This window comes from Takifugu rubripes, chromosome 21, assembly GCF_901000725.2.
Source record: "Takifugu rubripes chromosome 21, fTakRub1.2, whole genome shotgun sequence".
In the NCBI taxonomy this organism is placed as follows: domain Eukaryota; kingdom Metazoa; phylum Chordata; class Actinopteri; order Tetraodontiformes; family Tetraodontidae; genus Takifugu; species Takifugu rubripes.
Window position 1 is genome coordinate 13686050 of NC_042305.1, and position 20806 is coordinate 13706855.

At 44.9% G+C, this 20806-nt stretch overlaps 3 protein-coding genes across 16 annotated transcripts; 1 reads left to right on the top strand and 2 right to left on the bottom strand.

Moving 5' to 3' along the window:
• Positions 1 to 164: 164 nt before the first annotated feature.
• Positions 165 to 6135, bottom strand: ankrd13a (ankyrin repeat domain 13A). The gene is made up of 15 exons (XM_003974982.3): positions 5807 to 6135; positions 4897 to 5032; positions 4567 to 4691; positions 4439 to 4484; positions 3810 to 3953; positions 3526 to 3715; positions 3224 to 3290; positions 3045 to 3126; positions 2911 to 2972; positions 2710 to 2840; positions 2352 to 2509; positions 2124 to 2255; positions 1882 to 2042; positions 1714 to 1769; positions 165 to 1625 (listed from the first exon to the last, which is right to left on the bottom strand). Exons 1-15 carry the CDS (start codon positions 5912 to 5914, stop codon positions 1427 to 1429), a joined length of 1797 nt encoding a protein of 598 aa, XP_003975031.1. The 5' UTR covers positions 5915 to 6135; the 3' UTR covers positions 165 to 1426.
• Positions 6136 to 7123: 988 nt separating this feature from the next.
• Positions 7124 to 17213, top strand: git2a (G protein-coupled receptor kinase interacting ArfGAP 2a). Of its 14 annotated transcripts, XM_011615746.2 has the most exons (21): positions 7125 to 7524; positions 9511 to 9644; positions 9758 to 9870; positions 9963 to 10068; positions 10151 to 10237; positions 10327 to 10457; positions 10532 to 10626; positions 10720 to 10765; positions 10893 to 10898; positions 10969 to 11020; positions 11091 to 11163; positions 11237 to 11334; positions 11428 to 11539; positions 11615 to 11769; positions 11920 to 12069; positions 13247 to 13495; positions 14166 to 14255; positions 14958 to 15040; positions 15117 to 15308; positions 16040 to 16103; positions 16206 to 17213. In XM_011615746.2, exons 1-21 carry the CDS (start codon positions 7473 to 7475, stop codon positions 16416 to 16418), a joined length of 2301 nt encoding a protein of 766 aa, XP_011614048.1. In that variant the 5' UTR covers positions 7125 to 7472; the 3' UTR covers positions 16419 to 17213. The 14 variants fall into 14 exon arrangements, with proteins under 14 accessions (XP_029685009.1, XP_029685010.1, XP_029685017.1 ...); XM_029829149.1 differs by lacking the exons at positions 16040 to 16103; positions 16206 to 17213 and adding an exon at positions 15470 to 16025 and having other exon boundaries at positions 7124 to 7524; XM_029829150.1 differs by lacking the exons at positions 16040 to 16103; positions 16206 to 17213 and adding an exon at positions 15470 to 16025 and having other exon boundaries at positions 7124 to 7524; positions 10972 to 11020.
• A 70-nt stretch (positions 17214 to 17283) lies between these two features.
• tchp (trichoplein, keratin filament binding) lies at positions 17284 to 20385 on the bottom strand. Its single transcript, XM_003974911.3, has 13 exons — positions 20224 to 20385; positions 19741 to 19935; positions 19443 to 19653; positions 19302 to 19358; positions 19128 to 19196; positions 18842 to 19015; positions 18656 to 18768; positions 18514 to 18580; positions 18262 to 18434; positions 18096 to 18177; positions 17827 to 18012; positions 17610 to 17753; positions 17284 to 17522 (listed from the first exon to the last, which is right to left on the bottom strand). Exons 2-13 carry the CDS (start codon positions 19929 to 19931, stop codon positions 17490 to 17492), a joined length of 1500 nt encoding a protein of 499 aa, XP_003974960.1. The 5' UTR covers positions 19932 to 19935; positions 20224 to 20385; the 3' UTR covers positions 17284 to 17489.
• Between the last annotated feature and the right edge of the window lie 421 nt (positions 20386 to 20806).

Genomic DNA, 20806 nt, shown 5'->3' on the forward strand with positions numbered 1-20806 from the left:
ATATATATTTATATATATATATATATATATATATATATATATATATATATATATATATATATATATATATATATATATATATATAGATAGACAGATGGAGAGAGAGAGAGAGAGAGAGAGCAAGTACACAGGTACAGTATAAGGAAAATAAATACAGGTCAATATTTTGGAAATAAAGTGCTTTTATTTTATAAATTTGGACAAATAAAAAAGGAACAGTGCATTAAAGTAACCAAAGAACTAATTTGTTAAAGTTGAACATTTGGAAACATGATTATAACAATTAGTATTTTTTCTAAAAACAAATTAAACCCAGAAAGTGGGATGCTGAAAGAACTTTATCAAAGTTGACTTTTAAAGGAATCAACTTTAGTCTCGCCTTGATCTAATAATTTCTGACGCTGCAAAACATTTGAAAACCATTTTCAAAGTGGGACCACAAAAGTTTGTCACCAAAAGAGACAACAGAGTAACCAATTCATTGGCACATGCTGAAGAAACTAATCCTATATTTGGCAATCATGCTAGAATTTTGAGCCTGTGCTCTTAATGCATTTCATATAAATGACAGCTTTATTCTAACCAGCTGCAAAAGGCTTCAGATCAGCATTTCATTTGGAATAATTTAATCAAATCAGATCAGTATTTTTGATCCAAGTGAAGAATTGTTAAAGACGCTCTGTTAACCAAAAACATGGTCCTTATAGTCATAAAATTAATCACTTTATGGATAAAAAAAAAAGTCAGTGGAATGAGCATTAATAAGGAAACAGCACTATTATTAAACCACTCCATGAACCCTTTTTCTTTCTGAAACACCAGCATTGCGCTGCTGAGTGAGACACCAGCCAGCACCAAACCAACATTAACCAGGCTACAATTTGCATTTATTTATCACCTGGTTAATAATTTAACTGCAAAGTTAAAGGAAAATGCAGAAAATTGGTACCCTGAGAATTCTGTTACTTAGTGAAGCCACCGTCCTCAAACAGTCAAATCCATTCATCCAGGACCACAGTGCCGGGAGCGTTCCAGTCTCGCTTTAAAAAACAAAACACAAAGCCAAAAAAGAGGAATGCCAACAGAGCTCGAAGTTGCCTCCAGTCAAACATTTCTACAGCTTAAAAGATCAATTCAGCCCTTGTAGATTCTGCTGCACTGATTTGGAAATAAATTAAAGAAAACAGAACATACAGGTCTGTCAGTAATTTGAGCTGTGGGATGGAAACATGAAAATATAAAAAGGAGTTCCAAAAATAACCTTTGCAAAATATCCGTCACTCCTTTTGTCTGTGGAAGAATGACGTGTTACAGAAACAAATTTGCAGTTGCATAGATGACTACTGTGGTTAAGGAGGAAGACTGAGGTGTGGCGGTTGCTTCTGGATCAGCAGAAGTTAGTAATATTATTCCCTCTTGTTCCTTTCTACTTCTCAGTAAGCGATAGCTGCAGTATCCTCTCCAGCTCCTCTTCCTCCTGCTTCCTCATCCTCTCCTCCTCGGCTTGAGCCTGCGCAGAGAGCTCCATGGCGAGGCGGAGATCGGTGTCAGGGCTGGAGGCTGACATGGAGCTGGAGGGGCTGGAGGTGTCTCCGTACTCCACTGGCGCCCCCTCTGGGAGGCTTCTAGAATGACACGTGGGGAAAAAAAATCTCTTGTCACACAGCAGCAAAAATTGCTTAAAAAGAAGACAACCTCATCCCTTGTTCCCACCTGTCACTCTGGCTTCTGGTCATGACATCAGTGTCTGTATCCTCCCAGATCACTTCCTGCAGGGACACAAACGCCAACGACATCATAGATCAAAGCAGCACACTGAGCACAGATGATAAAAGAAAAATTGGGTGAAGGGTGAGCTTAGTAATGGGGGGGGGTTCTGACCTGGCTGGGGGCTCTGCGAGACTCCAGGAGACTTTGGTGGATGGCGTACTGCAGGAGCTCCTCGTCATTACTGGACACGGGCGCGTGTCGACTGCCGCCTCGTCGGTGGTAACTGTCAGGCACCTCGAACACTGAAGGACACACCTGAAATGAAGACAATTCTAAAGGGACAAACAAAAAACAAAACAAATCAGAACTAGCATTTATATAAAAGGGAGAAATGTAACAGGCTGCAGTCGTACCTGCAGCTTCTTCATCCTCTCCTGTGGATGTTGGCGTCACTGCTGGTGTCGTTTTGAGCTCCGCATCAGTGCTGCACTTGTTCACGCTACCGAATGTGATCCTGGCATTCAGGACGTGAAACAGGGGGATTTCTGCGAAACAGGAAATATGATATAATCACTCTAGAAGAGAAGGGACATTGTATATTTAGACTTTGGGGAAAATAACATGTGCAAAACCTTCATTACCGATTTTAACAGGAAATCCTGGAGGGAATTTCAAGGTTACAAAGTCCCGCAGACGTGCAAAGTGAGAACTGGTTCGTGCCATGAGGTCAATAATAGGGGTCACCTGCTCCACCAGGGAGAGGGGATGATCCTCACTCATCCACAAGGTACCTTTAAACCTTCATGACACAACAGTGACTTTAACAACACAACAAATAAACCGTATGTTGACATTATTTAAGCTCCCATAATGCTATGTGCAAATAGTGGCTGTGACTTCCTGACACTGAGCAGGATCCAGCACTCTGATCGCTGGTGTAATTATTCTCACAGTTGTGATAGCAGGATCAATGTGAACAGCTGTGAAACCATTCCTTACTTCTGTGTTCGGATGCTCATTTCAATGGGCCGGCCGATGTCTCTATTCCCGAGTTCAAAATTGGGATCAAAGTATTCGTCTGGAGTGATGGCAGTGGGATTGGTGGCAGTTGCATACTCCATAGTCATGTCCTGCAACAGCGAGACTGCCCAATTAGCAGGCTAAAATAGGTTTAGCCTGATAAATCAATATATATCTTACCCCTTGTGCACTTATGTGCTGCTCCACAGTACCAAGCAGAGACTCTAAAATGTTTCGTTCACCTGAACACAAGAAAGTGAACTTTAGATTTTTCCATTAAAGTAACACAGGAGTGTAAACAACCCTCGATTTACTTTTTATCCTGGCTTTCTCCTCATCTGTGAGATGCTCTGTCCTTGTCCTGATGACCACGTTTACATTATTCACGCTGAACACCTGAAAACATTCCAACACAGGTGCGTTCAGGAGCAGACTCCAGAGAAATCACCAGCACAGTGGCACAATTGTGGCGACACAGAAAACGTCAGTGAACCTTTGCTTCAAATCCGTTGACGACTTCTGACTTTTCGGTTCTCCAGCCCCAAATCCCAGACTTATTCCTGAGGAGGCCAAAACCACAGCAAAGTCGTTAGTAAGACGTCTTCATTAGCCCTTGTTTTACCTGGAGCTACATATTTGCATTATCGTTATTACTCAAACATTTCAATGCCAAACTTGGGCATTGCTATAATATACTTTTGCTTTTTGGAAAGTTAAGAGGATAACCTGACTAATGTAACTTTATTAATGTAGTATATAGAAGACACAACATGAAATCTCAAGGGTTTCATCCACCTTTCAAAAGCAATTTCCTTGGTGTCCAAAAAGGTATTGACGATAGGAGTAGTCAGCCTTTTGGCAACTTCCTGTTCCGCTGGCTGCATGGACTCTAGCGTAACATCCTCCATTTCCTGGGAGATGTTGAAGCGTTCGGTGTCCACCACTTCATCATCATGGTTCACCTCCATCAGCTCTGCGCATGAATCTAGAAGGACGAAGACAGAGGTGCATTCAAAGGATCGTTTTAGTGACATTTGTTAGTTAGCTGTCATAAATCACGAAAGGGCCAAAACACAAACCATCCCCCCTGAAGATGTAGCTCCTGCGTCCTCTGATCCACGTCATGTTTTCAAAGCCGAGGAGGGTGGCATCTACCCGCAGGTTCGCACCGCTTTTCCAGATGCGACAAACATCGCTCGGACAAACGCGTGACAGAAGAGGGACTGCAAAATATATTTGCATTTGCACAAAGGCCCATTATTAACTCGAAACAAATGTTCCAACTATTAATAGTGAGGTATGCGGTTGATCCCGTATGATCTGTTACAACCTCTGGGCTGTCAGAGATAACGAGCCTTCCTCAAACTTTTTTTTTTTCACGTTTAAAATCAAATGTAGGTTGGGGGGATTTCCAAAGACCACGATGGACAAATAATTTTTAAAAAGTTCATAATTACCAAATACATGTTAATTATAACAGATTGTAAAAAAAATATACATGTGAGTTTGTATTTAAACTTAAAGGGCTCTTTGAACCGATTCTATCTTTATGAGACGGCCCCACTGTTGGTGGGGAACAATGTCAGTAATGTATCAAAATACTAGATTTACTGTATAAATCTGACCTTTCCCAGGTTTGTGCTCAAAATGATATTAGGCGAGTCATTTAGTCATTTCATTCCATTAAAGTCTAAATATAAGCACTTACTCCAACTGGTGAACTCCCATTTCATTTCCATATAAAAGTCTGGAGACTGTATAGAAAAACAGAGTAATAATCGAAGTGTATTTAGGCTCACATACATGAAGCATGATGGAACACTGTGTGAAGCAAACCTCTCGAATCTTGGCCAACAGCTCAGGCACTCCTCCCAGTGCAGTGGAGGCTTTGAGGTAGTCTCTGCGCTGAAGCACTAACTGAACCATTTCCGGATCGCCAGTGCTGACAGCCTCCTGGAGCACTAGACGAGGGTTACAGGGATTCATAAACTACCAAAACATTTGCTCCCCAACAACAACAATCATCACTTACAATGATGTCAATAAAGAGAAGAACGTGAAAGCTGTTACATAGGGTGGGTAGGTGAGAACATAAAACAAAGCAACCATTAAAATCCAAGCCTGAATGGCTGGATAAGTGGAATTTAATGGAATAGCTGAACTGACCTGTCCAATTGCTGGCGTTTTCTTTAGTCACAGACGCATTGTGTCGGAGGAGGACTCGCACAGACTCCAGGTGACCGAGCGAGACAGCGAGGTGCAGAGGTGTCCGACCCCGGGGATCAACAGCCTCAATGTCATTCTAAGAAAATCGAAAGGAGACCAAGGTATGAAAACAATACAGGAATAACGTGAAGAAACAGGACAGCATATGAAGGAAAACACAAGCACTGCAAAGTTCTGATTCATGTGTGAATGATGCCATTCTATAACTGAGATTCATAGTCATGCTATGACTTTCCTAGTCGCTCATCACTGATCCTGTTTGGTTCTAAAATGAGCCTCTGGAGTAAGTGTAATGTAATCATGGTTGCAGGGTAGTAATAACAGGAATAATAGTGGCTGGGCTTTAGTAATTCAACCACAAAAGGTATTACTCATAATGAACAAAGGAGATCCACAGACGAAACGATGGAAAAGGGGTCTGTTTGATCATACTTTATAGTACTAATGTTCTATATTTGAGAACAATGGAACTATGAAGTCCCAACATACTTTCAAATAAACCAAATAGCACGAATGGGCAAAATGATAACGCAGCCTTTTTAATCACGATAATCCAGTAGTAGCTGGATTTGTTGTTTTATGTGAATTTTGTCTTAAACTGTCAGCCAGAAATACGGTATTGATTTTCAAAGACATTTAAAAATACACTTCTTTCTGTCACTAACTGATCCGTTCGTGCACATCACCTGGGAAAAGCACGTCTGACACTACGGAGCATCTGTCAACACGACTGGCCTACTTTATCTGGTTGGCTAAAGAGATTTAACGTCTCCCTCCGCTTTCAGCGAGCTAGCAAGTAACATTTTCTGGTCATTGGTATGAGAAGAATCACAGTCAGTGGATCATCAACCTGTGGGATCCGTATTTGTTCTTCTAGTTTCCTGTAATCGTTCTCCCACACTGCGGAATGCAGAGGAAACTTCACTCTGATGTCGTCGCTAATGTTAGCCGTGGACATCTTCCTCCGTACGCGCCCGCTCACTCCAGCGTTAGCCTGCTTCTAGTGACTACAGCCATGGCAAAAACTGGATAACGAAAAACAATGAACGACTGATGCAGTAGATGCCCTCAATGTTTCACAGCAAAAACACCAAGACATCCAAACAACTAGCAACTTTCAATAAAGCTTCCTCTTAATAAAACTTTTGAACAAGGAAGTGCCTGAAGCGAAACCAAATCGTAAGAGGGGGTGTCTTAAATAAACAGAAAATCAACCAACTCGAAAAAAACTTGAAAAATAAATCCAAACTGTGCCGCGTTGGCATGAAGTGTAATTTTATTATCGACTTCTAGACTTTTAAAAAAATACAAATAAGATTATTAAATTAAAGATGATTTTAGAAAAAATACTAGATTCCATTGGGGCGGAACCATTTAACCTGGACACACGGGGTTATATCCGGTGTTCCCCCGAATGTGGTTATATTCGGCGCACTTAATTGTGATTAATTATGGTGGGGTATTGTACTACAAATACCAATAAATCACAATTTCCTAATCCACCCAGGCCGTTTTTTAAAAATAAGACCAGGGGGTTTAATTTCCGAGAGGTTACTGGGCCGTATCGCAAATCTATCGCACCGGTGCAACCAAGGCAAACTTGTTAGCTAAATACAGACATTATTTGTTAGGTTAATGAGCGGTTAGGATATGTACGACGTTTAATGCGTTCCTGCTTGACACGGGTTTCATAGTTTCAGTTCTGTTTTATTTTTTGTTTATTTGGGGTGATGTTCACTTCCCCAGTAAGCAATGCATTTATAGAATATATACATTTAGAACTAAAATCAGAAAACCTTGAATGAGTACGAAATCAAAGAAAACCATCCCCAGTGTTTTTGCGTTGCCGTTGTTTTGTCTTTTCTTTCTTTTTAGTTATTAACGATTCTCACTTGTGAATATCATCCAACTATATTCTGAAATCGTGTCACTAGGGTAGTGAAGTTTATTCTTCCCTCTGTAGAGACTGTCAGGTTCACTAACACCGGAATTCAAAACACCGTTGGGTACAGTTTATCTCCGTTATAATTCAGAAAATCTTTTGTAGACAGAAAAAAGGAACGGATCTAAATTTACTCGTACAAATATTAAAACTACTGTGAGGCGTGAATCGGCCCCTCTCGTGCTGAACTGCGGGAATAATTTCCCTCGACACTAGGTCACACTCGGTGCGGCCAGTGAGAGCGCTGTAGTGTCGCTGTCTGCCGGGCGGAGTTCACCCAACGGGCTGGTAGCTTGTTATATGCTAAGTCAACCAACTAACTGGCAAATACCGTTGCCCTTCCCGTTTAATGTGATGACGCTGTGGCGCCTGTAATGCAAATGTTAGTTAAAAATAAGAACGAGTGGGCTATCATCAGCAGAGGAGTAAATACTCTCTTTTTTTGTTTATAATTAGCTCGTTTTGCTAACACTGAGGACGCTCCTGCAGGGTAAACCAATGGTTACCGTAACGTAGCAGCCACGATAGTTCGGATCTTTTTCCCCCCCCAAAGATATCTCCTCCCGAATCAAGAATGTCTAAGCGCCTCCGGAATACCGAGCTGTGCGCCGACTGCAGTGCTCCAGGTAGGCTGCGCCGTTTACTGTTGGCCTGGAATCAGCGACGTTTGGGAATCGATAGTGTTGCACTTGTTTCGAATCGGTTTTGGGCTCGTCTGTTGCAGTGAATCCTTTCAGCAACTTGAAGGTGCTAGTTATGATGGCAACGGAAATAAAAACAGCTGAAGCGCTTTCCTATAAAAGTATTTCAGCGAGTTGTAATCCGATCAGTAATGATGGATTATATTAATCCCTTATGATTATCTGTGGGTGATCAATCAAAAATCTTTCCGGTTCCAGATGGATGTATATTAAAGCTGTGTAAACGCGTATGCAACCTAGTTAATTGTGCTGTTTAGAGATAAGTAGAACTTTAGGTCACCGTACATTGGTCAAATACCCTATAATTGTAAATATATATGTATATTTTTAAGAGTAATGGTGTTTTTTGATCGAATAAACTATTTCCTGTACTCTTACAAAGTCTTTCTAGTGCAGAGGAAGTACTGCAGACCATGTTGAGCCCAATAGTTTCAGCAGTTGTGCCTTTTGAAATGGTCTCACAGATGACACAAACACAGCATTCACTGTCAAATATGCCCGGAGAACATGTTCCACAGATTTGTACGGAATACACTCAAAAGTCCCATTTACGCATGAAGAAATGACGTGATGTTTTCTGCAGGCACAGGAAGCAAAACAGGATGCGCGAGTGAATCGACCACATGCCTCCAATGCAAACACGTCTGTATTGTGGCTACATAATGTATTGAACATATGATTTACTGTAGCCGTGTGAATTATTTTGAGGATCGTGTTTTCTTAGATGTGTACAAGAGGTCATTTTTCAACAGCTTTGCACCGATTTCTTATTGCATGTACAAAAAACCCCCCGATGTAATTGGTATCATTCAACCTTTGGCATTTTGTGGGTCATCAAGTCGCTCATATTAGTGAAAGCCCTCAGGCCTCCTCAGCAGCTGCTGTTGCACACAAACTCTGCCAGTTGTTGGTTGTGAATATTTTTGGAGTTTGAAGATGTGATATTAAATTTAGCCTTGCTTGTTAAGCAGAAGAAAAGGCACGCCAGCACCATCCCTCAGGTCTGGGCTGAGGAGTAAAGAGGAGATTAGGTGCCAGAATGGTGCCAAAACCCCAGCAGCTGTTCTTCCTCCACCTCAGCTGCTGCTGCTATGGCCTCCACGGTCGGTCCTGTCACCGTGCCAGACATTCAAATCTGTTTCACACTGTGTCGGCTGTTTGAGCATTGTGTGAATTTACCATATTTTGGGGTGTGACGTGTTATCTGTCAGAAGAGCCTTAATATAAAACAGCAGATAGCGTTTCTCTGGGCCATATGGTAAAGAGGTTAAAGCTAAATACACTGATGTATTTTAGTCACATTGACCTGAATTTTTCTTAAAGGTACAACCTTTCCTAAATGTGCAGAACTAAATGTCTTGATATGATGTCTGGTGTGCTTACCAGAGAAGGTTTCTGCTTGCTAATCGGATATTTGTAGTACTTCAACTTAGAAAATCTTGTTTTCACTACCTTTCTGGATATGGCAACAAATTTATCAGGTCCAACAGGATTAAATCCTCGTGTTCTTCCTATTACCGTCTTTCTGCCTGTATTTAAACTGAAGACCTTTTTAAGGCATTAGAAAAACATTTGTGGGATAAGTTTAACATCATGTTCATCATCATCACCATCAATGTTTTCTCATTTTCATAAAGCATCTTAATAGCACCAGAAACCAACCATTTGAACATGTTCTCCTTACACTTCCTGTTTTCTTTCTGTAATGCTAATTTTGCCTGAGATGCTTGATTGAAGACCACAAACCGAGCTGCTTTACTTCGACAGTAAAGTTATTCTTGTGGGGTCGCTGGACCTTTGACCTCATCAGGTGGACTTAAAGTGTGTCCTCGATCCCCCAATTTCCATTCTCCAGGAGCCGGATGAATGAAATCTGTTACAAATGCCAAAAGTTTCTATTTTGTCTTTTAGATCCTCGCTGGGCCTCAGTGAACAGGGGTGTGTTGATTTGCGACGAGTGCTGCAGCGTTCATCGAAGCTTGGGCAGGCACAGCTCCCAAGTCCGCCACCTGAGGCACACACCGTGGCCTCCCACGCAGCTCCAGGTACACACCCTGTACCACAAAGCATGATATGTGTCAATGCCTGGGTTATTTTTTAAAACTGTACCTCCTGAAATTCCTAATGGCTCAATTCTTTTTCATTATCTCCCCTCTAGATGGTTCAGACGTTATACAGCAATGGAGCCAATTCAATATGGGAGCACTCCCTTCTGGACCCAGCCTCAGTGATGAGCGGGAAACGGAAGGCCAACCCTCAGGACAAGCTGCAGTGAGTGGCCGCTGTTCATAGTGACGGAGGGGTGATTTGTCTCGATATAACTGAGTGGTTTCATCTTTCTTTCATGTTTCTTGTCACGAAAGCCCAAACAAATCAGAGTTTATAAAGGCCAAATATCAAATGCTGGCGTTTGTGCACCGCATGCCGTGCCGAGAGGACGACAGCTCGACCGCCAATGATCTCAGCAAAGTATTACAACATGTTTCTTTGCACAAAACCTTATTAAGGCCGTCTGCATGTGTGTTAATTGCTCTTGTTTTGTTTCCCTCAGCAACTTCACTCGAGTGTTCGCACTGGGAATCTGGAGACTTGTTTGAGGTTGTTATCTCTGGGAGCACAAGCAAATTTCTTTCACCCTGTAAGCTTTACCTGTGGAATTAAAATAGAACCACCTCCAAGTCTTCTCACCTGTTGATTTAAAGAGTCGGTTCATGTGCACTTCTCCAGGAAAAAGGGAACACTCCGTTACATGTTGCTGCAAAGGCGGGACAAGTGTCTCAGGCTGAGCTCCTAACGGTGTACGGGGCCGACCCCGGGGCCCCTGACAGCAACGGCAAAACCCCCATCGATTATGCAAGGTTAGCTGTTCTTATTAAGCTCGAGCTGATGGAGCCGCCTGCCTCACGTGGTGGTTCAACGTTCGTCCCTGCAGGGAAGCCGGCCACCACGAGCTGGCAGAGAGGCTAGTGGAAATTCAGTATGAACTGACTGACCGTCTGGCGTTCTACCTATGTGGACGAAGACCAGGTAAGCGGTGAGAGGGAACATGTCAGCGGGGACTGGGCGGTGGTTTAAAGAGCTTTCTATTCTAAGCGTGCTGACATTTCTGGTTCTTTTCAGATCATAAAAATGGCCAGCACTTCATCGTTCCGCAAATGGCTGACAGGTAAGAGCGGAATCTTTAGTTTGGTTTCTAAGTAACCTTAGAGGTGGTGTGTGTGTTTGGCACTGTTGTGCATCTGCGTCAAAAATGTTTTTTTTCTCTCTCTTTTCTTGCTCTCTTGATAAATAAGGAACATGTAAGTATCAGGATGACGTGTACTTACAGTCACAATTTAGTTGTTCATGAAAGCGTTTGTCTGTTCGTAGCAGTTTAGATTTATCAGAGCTGGCCAAGGCGGCAAAGAGGAAGCTCCAGTCTGTAAGTGTTTTTGCAAAATAACTCATTTCTCAGGATTTTAATTAAGTGTAATTTGCATATCGTCGCGCAGCTCAGTAACCACTTATTTGAGGAGTTAGCCATGGATGTGTACGATGAGGTGGACAGACGAGAGACCGATGCAGGTAGGGTGAAACGGTTCGTTCTCGCCGTCTCACTTCAGCACGCCGTTGGTCTCAGTTCTGCTGTTATTTGTAGTGTGGCTGGCGACACAGAACCACAGCACCCTGGTGACGGAGACCACCGTGGTGCCTTTCCTTCCTGTGAACCCAGAGTATTCGTCCACACGCAACCAGGCACGTTGCCTCCACACATCCACCCTTAACCTCACACAACATCACACTAGGCTGTTTGACTGCAGCTGACGCTGTCTCGGTTTTCTCGTATAGGGACGGCAAAAACTGGCAAGATTTAACGCACACGAATTCGCAACTCTTGTGATCGACATACTGAGCGACGCTAAACGCCGGCAAAGAGGAAATTCAGTAGCCAGTCCCAAAGGTGGGTTGTTTTCTTGCCTTAGTGACGCCGCCGTGTTGTCCAGACACGCTGTAAATCGCGTTCTCTGGGCGACAGATAACATTGAATTCATCCTGAAGAACATCGGGGGCAGACGTAGCGATACCCAGGACAACGACCAGCCTGACTACGACAGCGTGGCATCTGACGAGGACACAGATCAAGACCTCCCTTCCAGCAAAGGAGATCGCACCAAGGTGCTCGGTCCCCAGGTTTAGTCTTTGTTTGCACTCTGGCCTTTTACTGACATAAAAACTTGACACTTATTATTGAAGCTAATGTTAAAGCTAATCTGCAAAGCTGGAAACACTGCAGTCAGTCTTCATTCATTCTTTCTCTGTTGATTCCCCTCCCCTCCCCAGAGTCTGGACTCGGATCTCTCCGACGGTCCCATCACCATGCAGGAATACGTGGACTTGAAAAATGCGCTGACTGCCTCAGAAGTCAAGATTCAGCACCTCATGAAAGCCAACAACAACCTGAGCGATGAGCTAAGGCTCATGCAGAAAAAGGTATCAACCATGCTGCACCAATAAGATCACTAACACCTGGTGAGGGTTGGATCAGGGGAGGGGATGTGGCAGCGGTCCCTCTCTCTCTCTCTCTGTTTCTCTCTCTCTCTCTCTGTCTCTCTCTCTGTTTCTCTCTCTCTCTCTGGCGTGAAGCCCCAGCCTGTGGGCGTATGGAGAATGGAATGCTCTGCGGCAGGATAAGGCCGCTGTGACACCCTGCTGCTCCACCCTGCTGCTCCACCCTCTGTTCTGTATTTAAGCTTAAATGAAAAGTGGAAATTGGAAAAGAAGCAGCTGACCTTTGTTCCTGTTGAACCTTTTGCAATAAATAAGAGTCATATCATTTCTTTCTAATTGTACTAATCTGCATGTTTTAATGTTGTTGTTTTTTTTTTAACAAAAGCATGAAATAATCACCATTGGGTTTAAATCACTTCTTAACTAACTGAATTGTATGTGTGTGCCTTGCTTCATCACATATACTGTGTATAATTACTTTAGTACACATGCAGGCCTCTGATGCATGGTTACGTTGTATTTTGTTTTCTTAAATTTGTGTTTATAGGAGCCTTTACTGATTATCTTTTACTGATGGTGAGTGTAAACTGAGTTTCGTGGTTTCATTGAGAGGCCAACAGGTAACTCAGGCCGTGAGGATGCATTCACACATTAACCACGTGTCTTTAAGCTTTAACTGCAGCCATAGTGACGTTTATCATAGTAACCAAACCTAAATTAATTCTGGCTGTTTGTATCTAAATCCCTGACGATTCAGTCCATTCCCGGGCGTTTCTGATCCTCTCTTAAGTCCCCAGTTAATCTGTCTGTACTGTGGCTAAATCTTTGACTCAAACTGCACCTGCGCTGCTTCTCTGTGCAGCAGACATTTTGCTTGCTTGTCACCTGCTTTGCTTTGTTCAGGCCAAGAGCAAATCCTTTTGGGTTGACGGCTAAGTTATGGAAAACATGGCTCTGTCACGGGGCCTTTTTTAAATCGACGTGGTTTTTTTCTGTAACAGTTTTGTACCCACAGAGGTGTTTTCTTCCTCTCCTATTTGCCCTGTGGCTGAACTAACGGCAGGAGTATCATATTCTAATGAATCTGTGGATGAGAGCAGGGAACCTAGCTTGCTTTGCTGAGAGCTGCTCTTAGTATGTTGCTGACCGTCTCTTCCAGCTGCACACTCTGCAAAGCGAGAACTCCTCTCTCAGGCGGCAGGTCACAGCCAATATCTATCAGATCCCCAGCTCTTCAGAGTACCCCGACCCCTCCAGTCCCTCAGCCCTGAAACGCCGGCAGTCCTCGCGGGCCAGTCGGCCCATGTCTATGTATGAGACCGGCTCGGGCCTGAAGCCCTTCCTTTCTAAAGGGGAAACCCCTTACCCGGAGGAGGGTATCCCCACCCTGCAACCCTTCCCACCTCATGTAAGTAAGACCCGTTCCCAGCTTTCCTTTGCCATTTCCTTTCCTGTGCCCTTTTTCCATCCCTTTCCTCCTCTTCCTTTGTTTGTTCACCCTTTCCTCGGTTCAGGGGACGTCATCAGAAACATGTCATACATTTCATCTCGACAGCTCCCTAAACCCATTATCCCACATTCGTCTGTTGTTTACTGGTGCCGTTCGGTTGTATGAGACGATGCTGTTATTTTGATCTTTTCTGAAGCTTTGTACCGTGTTTAATGTCGATGAAGCATTAAAACTACCATACAAACATGTGTTTTTGTAATGCATGATAATTTCACACACACTGTCCTCTCGCCTGTGTTTGGTCTTTCTCTGATTCCATAACGAGTTCCACGTAATCATCTCTGATATCACTGGGATCTTTCCTTGGTCTTCTCTCTCAATGGAATGAATCATCGGTCCCCAGTTAACGTGTCTTTTCCTGGATGCGGAAATGCTCACTAGAGGAAACGTGGGAGGATCGACGTTTGTTCTTGAGCTTTCCTTAGAATTCCTCTATTATTAATAGCTGCTTCCATCCCTCAACGCCATCCACAACATGAAATATCTCACCAAACTGCCATAAATCTGAGCTCATTTGTGTGTTCACGATGTCAGGATTTGTTAAATGTGATTTGACCTCTGCCTTTAGACAGAAAAGGGCCCTTTTGCCACCACCTCTTCATCCCTCCCCTCATTTCCATCCACCCTGTCGTGGTCGAAGGATGACAGTTGTGAGAAGGTTAAGTACATCTGTGCACCCACCTTCTGTGGGACGCAGCCCACTTCGGAGAGCATAGCTTTATTTCTCCTGTTCGTCCTCACCTGGCTCTGTCCACCTTGTACGCTGCTCTTTATCCACTCTGCTGCATGAGTCACGCGCCCGGGCCTGACGCCCTCGCCACTGGCCATCACTCACCCATTGAAAGTACAATCTGGGCCTCAGAAACCCGGGCGCATTTGCATTTTTGCAGCATTTGTGCGAACGCTGAGCCGTCCCTTAGGTCTCTGGCAGCATGTTCTGGGATTCGAGCGAGTCCTCCCTGTGTGGATGCAGCTTTGAGGCTGATGGTGAATCTAAATAGAGTTAGTGGCAAAGTTTAAGGTAACACATGTGTTGCTAAGTGTTCTATGCACTCATTCTTTTTTTTAATGAAGCTTTTCAGGTGGACTTGATATTATGCTCCAGTTTAGTAGCAGCAAACCTGTTTTTGTGCCATATGATCTGAACAGTTTCTTACTAATCTTGTCTTGAATGTGCTCTTGCTTCTGTTTCACTGGCTGGCACACATGTGCACAAGTAGTATTTGCTCCTATTCTAACTTTTTATACAGTAAAAGTATGTGATGTTCTACACGTTCTGCATCTGCATTTTCCCTCTTCAGCCGCTGATTTTGCCTCTGGTCAGAGTTTCTCATGTGAGAGATTTTTGCATTCTTTCCAGGCCTCAAAGTTAGAGAAACAGAGCAGCATGCCCGAAAGTGATTATGACAACACGTTCAATGACTCAGAGGTGGATGACTCGGGGTAAGAACACCACCCAGAGACGCTTTTGGAGCAATAGCAGGTGAAGTTTGCTCTGATTGTTGCCACCCACCCCTAGATTAGGCCGGAGAGGCAGGATGAGGAGCTGCGGTTGGCTGGGGGAAGGCAGCTCCATCCCAGAGCTGGACGATCCCGAGACGGAGCCTGACCCCGCGCTCCCCAGCACGGAGGACGTCATCCGCAAGACCGAGCAGATCACCAAGAACATCCAGGAGCTGCTGCGAGCCGCTCAGGAGAACAAACACGACAGGTCGGTGTCTGCGGGAGAAGAAGCACCAACATTTCTCCTGTTCTCTCCTCAGTCGTAATCTTGAATCTGCTCAGCTGTTTGCATTCTCACTGCTGTCGTATCTTCACTCTCCCCCACCGTCTCCTCTCGGCGTCACCGTTCCCCTCGCCCTGCCCCGCCAGCCGGCCGTGCGAGCGTGAAGGCGTGCGCCGGCTCAGGCACAGCCTGGGATGCTTCAGCACTCTGGTCCCCTGGGCTGAGAAAGCCCCCGCTCCCCTCCATCCGCTCAGCCTCCGACCCCCTGACCCCTCCTCCTGGTACTCTGGCCTCTGTCCCTGCCTCCCAGGCACAGTGTTCTCTTCCTCTCCCTCACCCACTCTCGGACTCACCCGCGTGTCTCCTGCCCGTCCTGCTAACGAGCGCTCTGTTTCTCTCACTCTTTCCCTCATTCGTTTCTCTCACCCTCCTCTTTCCCTCCTCAAGAGCTGATTTCGTTTTTTTTGGTTCTAAAAAGGCCGTGAGCTGATTTGTGAACTCAAGGTCACGCAGGTCATTGAGGCGAGTTTGCAGTGAGACTGATGTGTGTGTCGGAGTCTCAGCGCTCATGTTTGTTTTAATAGCATGTTAGTTAACCATGAACGATAATGCACGCTGTGTTGATATTTTAATCCCACAGGTGCATGTAAAAGCTTAATTTATACTTGCTGATGCGTCATTTTGGGAACTCACAAGCTGTTTTTTCCCGCCCACAGCTTCATACCCTGCTCAGAAAGAATACATGTGGCTGTGACTGAAATGGCTGCCCTCTTTCCAAAGGTACGGCGCCGCTACTTTTGAAGCATTTGACGATCCAAAAACACGGTAAATATTTTCCATCAGAAGCATAAGACCATTTAACCCCCCCCCCCCCCCCCGCAGAAGCCGCGCTCAGACACGGTGAGAGGGTCCCTGCGTTTGTTGACCTCCAGCGCTTACAGGCTTCAGAGCGAGTGCAAGAAGGCGGCGCCGTCAGAGGGCTGCCCGGGACCGGACATGCAGCTGGTCACCCAGCAGGTCATCCAGTGCGCTTATGACATCGCCAAGGCGGCCAAGCAGCTCGTCACCGTCACCACCAAGGAGAATACCAACTGATCGCACTTACGGGCCGCAAAGCCACCGACATCTTTCGTGTTTTACATGTACGTCTTTTTATAGAATTCCATTCGTGGTCTATGCATGCCTTGCCTTGAATCTGAATAAATGCCAGTCTTTCCCACAAACCTGGGGAAAAGCTGAAATCTGAGAATGACATTAGATTTGTTCAAATCTCTTGTTGAGCACAATCCATCAAATCCATCAGTACTTTAATTGTTATTAGTCCAAAGACGAGCATGAAAAGCCATAATTGAATGCTATTGCTGACACTGTAGCTAACGAGCCTTCTAGTCATTAATTGCACTCTGTAAACAAAAAAAAGTAACATACTCCTAAATTTAAAATACAAACTGACCAGAATGAACTGCCTTTAAATATCTGACTTGCAAGCACACTTTGTAGCATTGCAATGCTATTTGTTGCTATATTGCTGTGAACTGCACATGGTTGATCCTGTTCCCTGATCCAGTCTGCAGCGTATTTTCCTGTCGTTTCCGTGTAACCATTTGTGAAACCGGTTTAGACTCCAGGAGCCCACTGGTGTGTGTTAGCTTGGCTGAGATTTTGCATTCATTTAGAAAGGACTGTGCATTGCAACGGGGCTTTGCGCTGACTTTATGTTGCCGTGGTGACTTGTACAGGTATTTCAAGTGCTAGAACTCTAAATGTCTTCTGTACAACTGGGCCACTAAGTGTTCATCGTCATTCTGATGGAAGCAACGTCCTTCTGTAAACATGATGCAGCACTTTGGCAACATGAATATTTTCTAAATAAATATAATTTATAACAAACTAGTTTGCCTCTTTTCTTTATTAAATGAAAAACGTCTGAATGAGTTTGATTGATTTTTTTTTATTTTTATTGACAACTGGTCACATTTTGGATCAGAACTATAAAAAAAAGTGCATAATAAAAATCAGTTTTTGCAGGAAAATGAAACATTCCTGGGGAAGGGCCCCTGACCTCTGGCCCCCAACAGGAATCGTGGTGTCGGTGATCTCCAAACTGATGTAAACTAGGGTAAAACTTAAATGGTGAGTGTAGATCCACCCTGCAGCCGTGCTCGGTCATGTCCAGGCCGATCGAGGTCTGCTGTGTATCTGAAACCGTTTCAGCCAAAGTTAAACATGAACAAAAGCAGTTTTCACCTGTTAATGACTGGTTTCCTGTGGATCAACACGGTTTACCTTGTCCTGGTGTCCTCTCTCCACCATCCTTCGTGTCTCCAACTTCCACTCTTCCTCGTGACCTCGAAGAACCTCTGCTTCCTCCTCCTCTTCCTCCTCTATCCTCTTTTGCTCCTCCAGTTGCTCCTGGTGCTTCTGCTCCACCTACAGTAACAGTAATTACAGGAAATTGGAATTGGATTTTGATAAGATTCCAACAATGGTGTCGTGATCCGACCTGAGCATCGATCTCTTGTAACCACGCTGTCCGGCGGCTCTCTCGCAGCTCTTTCTCCTGCCGTCTGAGAGTCCTCTCCTTCTCCAGCTCCTTTACCAGCTCCTCTCGTCTCTTCTGGGCCTCCTCCTGAGCCTCGCGGTTTTTCTGCATCCTCGTCCTCAGCTGCTGCTGTCTCTCCGCCAGCACCTTTCCACGAGGACGAACAGAGATCAGCTTTTAAACTCTCAACACGATGAGAAATTCTCAATTGGAATGTGAAAGCGGTCCACCTCTCGCATGAGTCGCTCTCTGGCTTTCCGCTCTTTCTCCCACTGTGCCTCTTGTTCCTCCCACACCTGCTGCGCTTGGTGCCTAAATGGGACGAAACTCCCCCTGTTTTGCTTTGGAGCAGACTCTGAAGATGGGAGTCAGACTTGACGGAACTTTGGCGCTCACCTGTGCAGGTGATCGAACTCTGCCTCCCTCTCTCGCTCCAGCTGAAGCTGCTGCTCGATCACACGCTTCATCCAGGCCACATCGGCGATGGCTCTCTCCCTGCGTGAACTCTTCCTCCTCTCCTCCTCCCCCTCCCCTTCCAGCAAGGCTGCTAGCATCTCACGCTCGGCCTCCTGCTCAGCACAGAAGAATGTCATGTTGGCGTGAGTCACAGGTTTAAAAGAATAATTCAAATAAAGTTATCAGACTAACCAGCTCCTCCTGCACTTGCTCGGCTCTTCGCCTCATCTGAGCGCGATACTGCCGGAGCAGGAAACGTCTGGTGGAACAAATGCGGTCAGAGCGGCGCCTTACCAGAGCGCCGCTGATGGTTAGCGCGCTGATGCTCTCTCACCGCATTTCAAACTTCTTCTGCTTCTCTTCCACCCGTCTCCTTTCCTCCTCTATCTTCTCCAGCTGCCACTGCTTGACCAACAGAGCCTCCTGCTCCTCCTTCAGATGAGCCGTCTGAGAGCAAATATCGATGAGTGTGTAGCATCATCCGTCGGCAGCAAAACGGCTTATTTCAAAGTCTCCACACCTCCTCCTCCCTTAGCTTCAGTTCCTCCATTTGTTTCCGAAGGTCTTCCATCCTCGTCTGCTCATCGGCCTTCCTCTTCTCCTCTGCTTGCTTCATCCTCTCTAGAGCCTCCATTCGGGTTCTCTCGTACTCATTTTCAAAGCGTTGTTCCTCCTCCTGCTCTGACACTTGTTGCTGCATGTTTGGAAAAGCCGGCTCACTTAGCGGAGGGTGCAGGTGGTGCAAACATGATGAAGGGAGCTGGTATGTGTTGGATGGGATGCCAACAGTGACCTCAGGGTTTTACCTGTTGCTTTTCCGACATCTGCTTCTGCCATTGACTGACAACATGATCTTTGTGCAGCTCCGTCTCAACCTGCAGGCACAATCAAAGTGAGCAGAAGGAAAAAAGGAGGCGCGCTATTTTAAACCAGGAATTGTGCGTCGTTTTATTTCCCAGAGATCGTGAGAGTTTTGCCACCTTTCGCAGCTCTGGGTTGTTTTTCCTCCGATGCTCCCTCAGCAGCTCTTCTGCCAACTGGGAATTAAAAGCAGATGTGGGCTGCTGCTATGACCCAAAAGCAGATCATTGCTTTTTAGGGGTCAAGGAGAAACCTCCCACCTTTTTTCTCCGCTCCTCTCGCGCTGTACGCAGCTGCTCTCTTTTCTGCAGGAGCTGCCCCCTCAGTGTGTTCCTATCAGGCACCAACTGCTTGAGCTCTGCCTCCAGTCGGTTGTTCTCCTCCTGAAGCAAAGTCCTGAGCCCATTCCTGCGCTGCTCCAAATGAGCCTCCTGCTCTTCTTTTAGGTATTGCTTGCGGTAGGCCGACATACTAAAAAACACAAGGTACAAAGAGGGAGTTGGACAGGTTCAACCAGACATGGACGCCAGGTGTGTGTGGACAGTGGTGTCATGTGACCTCTTGTTGAAGGAGTGTATGGAGCTCCAGATGGTCCGTCTCTGGCTGCCCACGCTTTGTTCTCTCAGGTAGCGCGCGTGCGTCTCCCACTGCTGCCGCCTCTCAGCCTCCCGCTCCCGCTGCCAGGCCATGTGCGCGCCCGCAGATCGGGACCGTGCGGGCACCCGCGTCGAGAGGGTCGGCAGGGCCATAGACCTGGTGCATTAAAAAAGGATACATTATGAGATATATGTTATTTTCCCTGGAGCTCAATTTACCCAATCCACGCCTAATCTCGGCTACTCTTCGTGTACGTCAGAGAACACAAACAGCGCAAATGTGACTTTAAGAAAATAAAGTAAAGTAGTATAAGAAAGCTAAGGTAGATTTTGCACAAAAGCACCACAAGGACATCCTTTAACTATTCAAGTTTTGTTTTAAATGTTTACACTCGGTGCAGAACACGGAGCTGCTGTCAACAAAGCCAAAGAAACAATACTTTACACTTGAGTTGGTAGCAGGGGTTTGTCTCCTTCCGTTATATGGGGATAAAACACAATTCTCTATCGAAAAATAACATTTAACTGCCTTTTCCCCTTCTTGTTAGAAGCTTGTTGCCATGGTTGTTCGAGCCAGTAAACTTCCTATTACCTCCCACACTACGGAATGGCGTAAGGGTCAAACTGCGTGATCGAGGATAAAAGCGAAACGCGATTGAGAAGAATATAAACGGTTAATATAAACTCGAATTTTTAAATATTTGCTCAACTTTTGAGTAAGTTTATTTATTTCTAGAAATCAAAAAGATTAGCTTGATATATAGTTTATATATATAGTTTATTCTTCTGTGGGTTCAATCTTTGTATTTTATTCTTTATTCATTTTCTTAATGAGCTGGTTTGACAAAGCAATGCCACATAAAGTGAAACAGCACTCTTTACCCCCCCCCCCTTTATTACAGCAGTGCCAAACATTGCCCATTCTTGCCCATCCCCAAAACCTCCCACTCTGGCACCATCCCATGGAAACAGTATTATTAAATAGTTCAAATTCAACAAAGGCAAAATACATGAAATTAATATGTAGT

Excerpts from the sequence above, each read along its gene's own strand:
- tchp (XM_003974911.3), bottom strand. The coding sequence starts at position 19,931 with ATGGCCCTGCCGACCCTCTCGACGCGGGTGCCCGCACGGTCCCGATCT. Across the intron at positions 19,197-19,301 it reads ACAACCCAGAGCTGCGAAAG|GTTGAGACGGAGCTGCACAA; the intron begins GTGGCAAAACTC and ends TTGTGCCTGCAG. Across the intron at positions 17,754-17,826 it reads TACAAGAGATCGATGCTCAG|GTGGAGCAGAAGCACCAGGA; the intron begins GTCGGATCACGA and ends CTGTTACTGTAG.
- git2a (XM_029829149.1), top strand. The coding sequence starts at position 7,473 with ATGTCTAAGCGCCTCCGGAATACCGAGCTGTGCGCCGACTGCAGTGCT. Across the intron at positions 10,069-10,150 it reads CCGCCAATGATCTCAGCAAA|CAACTTCACTCGAGTGTTCG; the intron begins GTATTACAACAT and ends TGTTTCCCTCAG. Across the intron at positions 13,496-14,165 it reads TGCAACCCTTCCCACCTCAT|ACAGAAAAGGGCCCTTTTGC; the intron begins GTAAGTAAGACC and ends CTCTGCCTTTAG.
- ankrd13a (XM_003974982.3), bottom strand. The coding sequence starts at position 5,914 with ATGTCCACGGCTAACATTAGCGACGACATCAGAGTGAAGTTTCCTCTG. Across the intron at positions 4,485-4,566 it reads TGTTGGCCAAGATTCGAGAG|TCTCCAGACTTTTATATGGA; the intron begins GTTTGCTTCACA and ends TTTTCTATACAG. Across the intron at positions 2,043-2,123 it reads AGAGGATGAAGAAGCTGCAG|AATTGTCTTCATTTCAGGTG; the intron begins GTACGACTGCAG and ends TTGTCCCTTTAG.